This window comes from Vitis vinifera, chromosome 9 (assembly GCF_030704535.1).
Source record: "Vitis vinifera cultivar Pinot Noir 40024 chromosome 9, ASM3070453v1".
Taxonomy (NCBI): domain Eukaryota; kingdom Viridiplantae; phylum Streptophyta; class Magnoliopsida; order Vitales; family Vitaceae; genus Vitis; species Vitis vinifera.
The window spans coordinates 5,300,226-5,310,147 of NC_081813.1; the positions used below are offsets into that span (position 1 = coordinate 5,300,226).

The window sequence follows — 9,922 nt, forward strand, 5'->3', positions numbered from 1 at the left end:
TCAACAACAGTGAGTCAAGTCCGGGGGACATGATAGACAAACCCATATGACTAGTTCACATTATCAGGTCCTCTTGTACTATAATTATGAATGAAAAAATAGACGTTTCTAGAAATTCATGGGGCTTAGTTCACTGGAAGTTCTTATTTTTCTTGAGTCCAGATAAAGAAAGATTTGATATCTAGAAATTCAAAATCTTCTTGTCTTCACGCTTTCTGATCAAAGCAAGTACTAATAAAGAAAACAATCAGAGCATGACAGATGTTGAACTTAATATTGTCTAGATTCACCGAGTCGATGAGGTTTTGAGCTTGAAAGAGTGAGTTCAAATCCACATGTCTGGAAATTTGGAAGGCAGTGATTCTACAATTCAAAGTCCTATATCCACATGTCTGAATCTGATCAGCAGGATACCAATGAATGAGCACCAAGTTTAAGTAACTACTTTTCTTCATGGGTCAAGCATGGAACTTAGAAATACCTCTGAACTTTCTGAAGAAGGCCAAAACTTCCCTTTTTGCTAGCTCAAGTCTAAATTTAAGAGTGTTGCAAACCCTGCTCCTGATACACGCTTGTTGGTTTTGAAAACATACTATTTTCATGTTGTTACCGTGTCTTAATGTCTTCAGCCACTTAAAGCAGAGACTGAAAGTGGAGCACCATACTAGTAAGCAGGCAATCAAGATGAAAGAATTGCTTAAGGTTACATTATTGTCATGAATTTAAGTTACATAAAATTGGGAGAAAACAAAATACAAGAATTTAACTAGTATTATCTGCTCATTGCAGAGCTTTGGATACTCTCTAACAGCCTATACATAGAACAAAACCATTTTGTTCATCTTACAACCAAATGTTGAACTGAGAATGTTACATATACATTAACCAACCATCTTTGAAGAACTCGTGCTTTTACCGCCTTTGGAAGTTAAATGCCTTAATGGCAAAGGCAAAGATAAATAAGAAAAGTACTGTAAACCCAACAATCACAGCTGCAACCACTCCTAGAAAATCATGTTCGAATCCAAAATAGTCATTCAAGTATTGTTCCACTGTGTCACCTGTGTCCTCAAATCTGTCCTGTATATCTCCAAACTGTGATGTAACCAATCCATACAAAGTCCATGCAACTGGACATGCCCAATAGTACCATCTCCACCACACAGGAATCCTCTGTATTCATCATGGAAGAAATGCAACAAAATGAGTCATTTCCATATCCATGTGCTAAAGATAGTTGCAATTTAGAGAATAATGAGTTGAGAGAACTTACTGTTCGAGGAACTATAAAACCTGAAAATAGGTTCCATAATCCATAAAATGCTGCAGCAACGATGGCAGCAATATGTTGATTTGGTGTGGCAGCCACAGCCATCATGCCATAAAAGGTGAAGTACAGTAAGGTGAAGAACATGAAGAACAGATACCAGAAGAACTTAGCAGCTGTCCATTCAAATCCAATCATTGCATAAACTATAACACCATACACCACAGCTTGTGCAAAGACATATGGTATCTCAACTAGAGCCTGAAACAAGAGATGAAATTTGATTAATAAAACCCATAAAGTGTTAGAGATAGACAGTCCATAGCATAAGAAAACTAGTTACCTGTGCAAAGGCATATGGCATAGCTGAATACATTCCTGCAGCTCTTTCTCTGTAAAAGACTGTCCGTTCAACTGCAACGACTGGCTGCACCGATGAGGAATTTTGAACCCCAAGGAAGAGAACAGCAGCATACATAGAACCCATTGCATTACTCAAATCTTGTTGTTTTTTCCTGAATTTTACCATGTGAAGTATGAATTAAAGTTGATACAGAGAAACATACTGAGTTCTCAAAATCCTGTACTGGGTTCAAATTACCTTTTGGTGCCGAGATCCCAGAACATTGTCCCAAATATCAAGGCTATGAAAGTTGTGAAGAAAAATCTCACTGCCGTGTATGGTGGATTGCGCCAATATGACCTACGCTGTTTCCATAAGCATGCCATACATTGGGTGAAGAAGGACTGGGAGTATTGAGTAGGGAAATAGAGGTCCTTTGAACCAGGGGCAGGTTGGCTCAATTCTTTAATTAAATCTTTGTTTCTCCTGAAACATATGCCACATCAGAAAAGGCTTCAATAACCAATTCAAGCTTGCATGATGAACATTGAGATGTGTATACATGACATTTCAATATCATAATGCTTTCAGATAACCTATAGTTGAATCACCTGTATAGGTCCGAATTTTTGTATATTTCAGTGAAATCCACCCCCAACAAGAATTCTTGTGCCGAAGAGGTAACTTCCAGCATCCAAGTTGCAGGGTTATAACCATCTTTGATTTTACTCACTCCTTCAATTCCCTTAATGATAGCAAGTCACATGTATTAGTAAGCACTTGATATGAATTAACTCAAACTAAATTATTTGCTGCTTATAGCTTTTACTTTATCATGGCAGCTTACCTGAAAATACTTTATCAGATGAGAAGAATGTCTACCCAGTGGTCCCACATATATCTCTTGTCCTCCTCGCTTCAACAGGAGCAACTGCAAATCCATTTTAAATATTTCAGTACTTATATGCAAAGCTCATAGAAGGGAAACTATAAATTCTTTCTATCCATTAACATTTCCCACCTCATCAAAGGCTTCAAAGATGTCAATACTTGGCTGATGGATGGTGCACACAACTGTTCTTCCTGTGTCCACTGTGTTCCTGACTGTTCTCATAACAATTGCAGCAGCTCTTGCATCTAGCCCTGAAGTTGGCTCATCCATGAATATTATTGAGGGATTTGCCACAAGCTCAACTGCAATGGTCAGCCTCTTGCGCTGCTCTGTTGAGAGACCATTTACACCTGGCAACCCAACTAGTGAATCCTTCAATGGGGTCAGTTCCACGAGCTCCATGACTTCCTCAATGAACATCTGTAACCATTAGCAAGGATTAGAAATTGTTTAAAAAAACAATGCAAAGCCATAGCAGAGATGGTAAAAAAATTGACACTGCTTGTGACTCTTTTCAGTTAGCAGGTTGTGAACAAGTTTCTCTAGTCTTATTAAACAGATCAGTTCATGGTTGCCAATGCTCAATAACACCTATTAGCATGCATGAACTTCACCAACTTGTATTCCAGGTCAACCAAATTTGAACCAGCACCTTTCCCCAGGGTGAAGGTCAAGCCAAATTTGAACCTGATCTAAGCTCAACCAAGTTTGAAAAATCAATTCTAGGGCTTTACTTGTTCAGAGCACTCAATTGAATAAGACAAATGTGGAAAGAACTCAGGAAGCCCTCACCTTTCTAGTTTTAGAATCCACATCAGCAGGCAACCTCAGCCAAGCAGAGTAGAGCAAGGACTCATGGATAGTAACATGAGGAGAGTGGATGTCATTCTGCTCACAGTATCCAGAAATTCGAGCAAAAGTCTCTTGCTTCTTTGGGTAGCCAGAAATGTTGATGTTACCCTCAATATATCCACCAGTTTTCCGACCAGCCAGTACATCCATGAGAGTGGTTTTACCAGCACCGCTAACACCCATCAGAGCTGTAAGAACACCAGGCCTGAAAGCACCACTCACCCCCTTTAGAAGCTCCAATCTGTCTTCAAGGACACCCTGACTTTTCATTTCCTACAAATTCAATTCAAACAACTTAGTTCTCATTTTTGGTTTATTAGTGCTGCTAAAGCATGTACATTATTTGCATTAACATGGAGTTACCTCTGGCATGTCAACTGAGTATCTAATATCATCAAAGGTGATAGAAAGTGGTTGGAATGGAAGAACCATTCCTTTTTTGTTGTTACGTCTAGCCTCAGCAATGGCTTCTGCCCTCACAGATGAGGATGTGGATGAGATGCTTCTCCCAATTTCGTCTCTCCTCTCTGCATGTTAAGTTTAAAATTAGTGAGCCATGTAAAACATGTGGTTAAATGACAAGAACAAAGGCACACATGCACCATGAATGAGTTTCATCACCTGTGGATGCAGTTTGGTCAATCGAGCCTCGTCTATGGGATGATAACTCGATCTTCCCTCCAGTTTTGGAATTCTCAGACTCTTCTGTTATAACAGCTTGAGGCTTCTCAAATGCTGCACAATTTGCACAAATCTTAGTACACTAATCTCCAATATTTTAGGATTTTCAACACAGAGAATGTAAGGATACCCACCATTTAGGTAAGTGAGAGCCACAGTGTAACAGAAGTTGAAGACTAAAATGAATCCAAGCAGTGCCCCAGCTCCTATCCAGTACCAGTATGCCTCTGTGAAGAACCCGCGAGACTTCAATACTGCTACTCCAAGGGATTCTGTTGAATCGGTTGAAGAATTCTGAAAAATGGAAATACATTCAATCATCAGTTACTGACACAAATAAACACAAATATTCACATGAAACATTCATAAACTTACTTTGCTCCAACTCTTCCCAAGGAATTCATTTACCACTATTGCGTTCTGTGCATACATCAGAGGGGAAGACCAGTAACCCCAAATCCACCATTTCTTGACATTTTCTACAGCAATGACCAAATACAAGAAGGAAACAAAAATTCATTATTAGGGTTTATGAACAAGAAGGTCCTAGTTTCCTAAAAAAAATCTTTCCTCCTTATACCTCGTGACAGGACAAAACCACCCAATGCAAAGAGCAAAAGTAATGAAAATGACCCAAATGTGTTTGCAACAATCATGTTTCTACCAGCTGCTGCAATAAATCGAAACAATGCAGATGCCATCTGATTAACAAGCACGAGGAGAAGATATTGTTTAAACAACCTGCAATAAGAAGATTTGTTTATTAGCATTGATCATTTTGGAACAAAGAAAACATTTGAAACAAATCTGGACATGTTTCTTTTACCTTCCCACATTTGGATCAAATCCAATGACATAATAAGACATGAACACCCAAACAGCAACTTCAACAAATGTGATGGGGATCTTGAGGATCCATGAGGGGAGTGCATACGCCCATGCAGGGTAGAATAGTAGGCCTCTTTGCTTGTAAAAGACAGGAAGTTTTGCAATGGTCATGGCAAGTTCTGACATTCCATTAAACATGATCATGACAACAGTGAAGAACAAAGCACCCGTGTAAATGCTTCCATCATCTGTTGAATTTTTGTGCATCTCAGTTCTTAGGAAGATTGTCATGGAAATTGCTGCCATTATTATGAGCTAAAAGAAGAAACAAAAATAATAAATTACGATCAAATGTACAAAATTGAAAGCCATTGTTATAAGTAACAACAATAATAATACTCACTTGGGTGAGCTTGAAAATATAGACAAATGAATTCCTCTTCATCAGCAAGTACTCTCTTGAGATGCAAGCATCCAACAGTTCCTTCTTTCTAACACCATATTTTTCAGTTTTCAAAGCAGCTGGGTGGCTTTTGGTCTTGTCGAATGGAGTTGCAAGCTCATGTCCTAGTTTCCGTCCAATGTGAAATGACTGGAATGCCTCGGCAAATTCCTTGACTGTGACAAAACTGTAAGGCTCATCTTTACGTGCCCAATACTGCTGCTGATCTTTCCTAGATGTTACCTGTAATGAATTTTAAAATTCATGTTCTAGCTTGATTTTTTCTAAAGAAGGAAAAAAAAATTGAGAAGATGCCTAAAGGTACAAAACTATTAGCACTCACTTCTTGTAGGAAGTCTGCCACACCCTTCCTTTCAGGACATCTGAAGCCCATGGATTCAAAAAAGTCAAGAACGTCTTCACGAGGACCCTGATAAACAATCTGGCTATCAGAGAGGAGAATGATGTCATCAAAAAGATCGTAAGTCTCAGGTGCTGGCTGGAGGAGAGAGATGAGAGCAGTCCCATTGAGAATGTGGATGGTTTGCCTGAGAGAATTCACGATTTGATAAGTTGTCGAGCTATCCAACCCAGTAGAGATCTCATCCATGAACAGTGCCTTCGATGGTCCAACCAGCATCTCCCCTGTCATTCATATATTTCACAGTTGAATTAACTTAAATTAATGAACGAAAAAATCTAATTTATTTTATTTGGTTGGAAACCAAATTATCCTACCAGTTGTGACACGCTTCCGTTGTCCTCCAGAGATACCCCTTATCATTTGATCTCCTACCAAGGTGTCTGCACAGACTTCTAGTCCCAGAATCTGTAAATTTAAGTGTAAATGAAAATAAACAAATTATGACTTAGAATTGGGTTTTCTCAGAAATCTGCATTCCATCATTGAAAGTTCTATGGTTATGATACCTTCAGTGTATAGTCAGTGATTACATTCTCCTTCTGGCCTTCCGTTGCCACTGCCTGAAATATTAAAAACCAATAATGTAAATCTCACTCACCATCAAACCAATAAGTACCTTAAGAAATTCCAAGGATAAGAGATTTTGCTCTGCAGAACTGGTTAAAATTTCACTCAAAGTAGCTTCTGTCTCACCTTCATGAAGACATCGATATCAGGATCAGGCTTAATATTTGCTGCCTTCTCTCTTCTTGAGAGCTCTGCTAACATGTCTGCGAATAGCCAAATAAAAGTCAACCTCCTGGCTTATGCAAATTTCATATAACTAAATTCACAAGCTTCAAAAACAAAGAAAATAAAAGTAAAAGGCAATGAATGGTTTAGACCAACCATATCGATCTCCAACACCCTGGCATCTTGCAGAGAAGGCCAAGGTTTCCCGTACAGTCATTTCTCCTATATGGGTATCATGTTGGCTGATGTAGGTTGCAGTTCTCTGGGGTACAAATTCATTCATGCCATGACCATTGTATGTCACCTTTCCCGTAACCTAAAAGCAGGAATTTCAGTTTCCAAATTGGATATGAGATTAAACAGCTAAAAATTGAATATTCATTAAAGAACAAAAGCAATAATTTTTTTTTCATTCAACCTTTAGACTGGAATCAAGCTTTCCGGACAAAGCCAATAAGAGAGTGGTCTTTCCAGAACTTGGAGGACCCAAAAGCAATGTCATTCTGCAGAAAAAAAATATGCACAAAAGATTGAGTATGGATCTTCAGGATATTCTAAATTGGAGAAAGTAAAAAAATCCATTTGATAGATATATATATATATATATATATATATATATATATCTCAATTAATTTTTTTACAGAAAAAAAAAGAAAAAAAATCATATTCTCACCTTCGAGGTTTGATGATTCCACTAACATCGTGAAGAATAGTGAGTTTCTTCTTTCTACTCGGAAGAATCCGAAGAGTGTTCAAGATATCCTTTAAAACAGAAAGAAAAATTATAATCTAAAAACAAACTTTCCCAAGAGAGTATTTATTGCTTAGCTAGTGATCTGTATTTGCATTTTAGTTACCTCAATTTGATTAAAAGCAGAATAAATGAATGAAGGCAAAGCTCTGCTTCCTACATGAGCTTCTGCATCAATGGTAAGATGCTCAAATCTAACTTCAATTTCGGGAAGATCAATCCCAACTCTGAAAAATGAAATAGACATGCAAACCCATTACTAAAAAGTCAAAGGAAGATGTTTGGTTGTGAAGAAAATGCAGGACTATCAGTCACATTTAAGGTGGATTCTTTCTTTTCCACTGTTTTCAATGTTAAAAAAGAAAAAGAAAAACGGCAAGAAAGGCAAGAGAAGAGGAGAAATCGCACCTATCTATGCGATTCCTGAGCTTCAACAAGAACTTCTCATTGTCCTCTTCGGCAATTTTCACCAACCGCTCCACTAAATTCTTCTTTTCCTGAAACCCAAGGTTGTGTATATCAACTTCACTGGCCTCACCCGCCGAACCCATCAGCAAGCCTTTCCTCATCCGATTGTAGGTGGGAAGTTTCTCGAGGGCGGCCCATTTCAAAGCTTCCTCATCATCTTCATCCCTCGAAGAACGGGAGAAAACCTCCTCACCAGAGTTCCTCCATATGGAAGAACTGTCCTTCCTTAAACTACCACCGGCTCTATAAATTTCACCTGTTGCCATTGCAACACGAAACGAGGAACCCTCCTGCAAAACCCACCAAAACCCAGAAACCTTTCCTACAAATTAGGGAGAACAAACCCAAATTTTGAACTCTAGAGCTGAAAAGCTCAAAATAAGAGATGGTTCCCCTCCCGCTTTTCCCTGTGCATGCAATTGATTCCGTCTCTTTGTATTGCTAAAACTTTGTTGTATGTTGGAAAAACACGAAGAATGGAAGGTTTATATACTGATTGGAAGAACAGAAAAATGAGGCCACCCATAATTTTCAAGACTACTAAACGTCTTCGTAATCGCAATCGTAACTGCTGTTGTATGCAAATGCCACGATGTTTGACCCTTCAAAGTCTTATTTCACAATTCGTAATTTTCAGATTTCCAGTACCTTGTTTGTCAAGGAACTCAATAATCATTAAATGTTTCCCAACTGCCAAACCAACTAACTTTCCCGCCCGCCGAAATTGCACTGTGAAAGATTTATAGCATTTTATTTATACTCTAGTTTAATGACATGAGACTTTCGGTTTGGATTGCCTATATTATTTTTAGTAATTTACCTTATATCTTTAAAATTATTTCAAAAAAAAAACCCATAATATTAATTATTATATAAGTTGGATTTATTAAATATTAAATAACATATAAATTAATATTAATCATAAATTCCCATAATATTAATAATTACAAAAGAGTACATTTATCAAAAATTAAATAATATATAAATTAATATAATTGTATAATCAATTCTAAATTACACATTATTTAATTAAATCTAAAAATATTTTTAAAATATCAAAATCAAGCCCTAAATAACTCACCACTTTTTAAAAAATATTTAATAAAATATCAATTATTTATCTTCTTATTATTTTTTTATGATATATAGTAGAATTTAAAGTGAAATTTTAAATTAACACACCAAAAATTGTTTTAGAAGGAAAAAAAATATTTTTTTCTGATAATATTTTTTAAAATATATATATTTTTAGTCTAAAATATTTTTAAAGAAAAAATCAACCTTTTGATCAAATTTTAAAATATTATTAAAAAATAAAAATTATTTATAATATTAAAAAAATTCAAAAAAAATATTTTAATAAAAACATTTTAAGTAGAAATACTATTTCGTAAGATACAAGATAAGAATCGCACATAAAAGCATTATAAATTATTAGAATCGCATCGCATAAATCATACTAAATCTAACAACTAACCAAACTCATCCTCTCTAAATTTCAATTTGGTCTCTTCTCAATTTATTTTTGGATTGCTTTTCATCTAGAAATAGCAACCACATAAAGCATAGGCCAAATACTCTAAAAATAGGTAGATTTCTCATTTCTCACATGTAGCATCTAGAAAAAAAAACCGGTAGGGTTGGCAGAAATATAGGAACCACATAAAGCATAGGACAGATGTTATAAAGATAGGCAGATTTCTCACATGTTAGCATCTAGAAAAAAAAACGGGTATGGGCTGGCAGAAATATAGGAAGGTGGTGGTGTGTAACCAAGACTTTCATTATCCAAATTCACATTCTTATGGGAAAAACGTGATTGACTTCGACACTTGAAAAAAAAAAAACAATGGAAAGAAAAAGGGAAATCATCTACCCAAATACTTGAATGATGAAATCAAATCTTTGATCATATCTGCTAGTTTGGAAAGTTCAGTTTGACAACTACATTGAAGAAGAAAAAAAAAATTAAAACATTACAGGTTGTTTGTGATTTAAAAATAATTTTTAATTTTTTAAGATTTTTAATATTATTTTTGTCATTATTTTTCGAAAATAATAATAATTTTTAAAAAATAAGAGTTATTTTTATCGATTTTTAAAAATAAAAAAAAAATATAGATCTGTTTGATCATATTTTCTTAAACTTATTTTTAAATTGATTAAAATAAAAAAATAAAAAAAATATTAAAAATACATATAAAAATGGTTTATTAATTTAAAATATTTTTTATTTTTTATC

The 9,922-nt window shown here is 35.7% G+C and overlaps 1 protein-coding gene across 1 annotated transcript; it reads right to left on the minus strand.

The window, feature by feature from the left end:
* Nucleotides 1-679: 679 nt before the first annotated feature.
* LOC100241161 (pleiotropic drug resistance protein 1) lies at nucleotides 680-8,255 on the minus strand. The gene is made up of 24 exons (XM_010656413.3): nucleotides 7,621-8,255; nucleotides 7,319-7,439; nucleotides 7,135-7,223; nucleotides 6,880-6,964; nucleotides 6,618-6,777; nucleotides 6,423-6,499; nucleotides 6,236-6,289; nucleotides 6,044-6,134; nucleotides 5,649-5,950; nucleotides 5,267-5,548; nucleotides 4,862-5,178; nucleotides 4,616-4,776; nucleotides 4,411-4,514; nucleotides 4,170-4,329; nucleotides 3,976-4,089; nucleotides 3,718-3,881; nucleotides 3,295-3,627; nucleotides 2,632-2,922; nucleotides 2,458-2,541; nucleotides 2,222-2,355; nucleotides 1,869-2,096; nucleotides 1,611-1,782; nucleotides 1,274-1,528; nucleotides 680-1,173 (listed from the first exon to the last, which is right to left on the minus strand). The coding sequence occupies exons 1-24, from the start codon at nucleotides 7,944-7,946 to the stop codon at nucleotides 913-915; spliced, it is 4,365 nt and encodes a 1,454-aa protein (XP_010654715.1). The 5' UTR covers nucleotides 7,947-8,255; the 3' UTR covers nucleotides 680-912.
* Nucleotides 8,256-9,922: the final 1,667 nt, after the last annotated feature.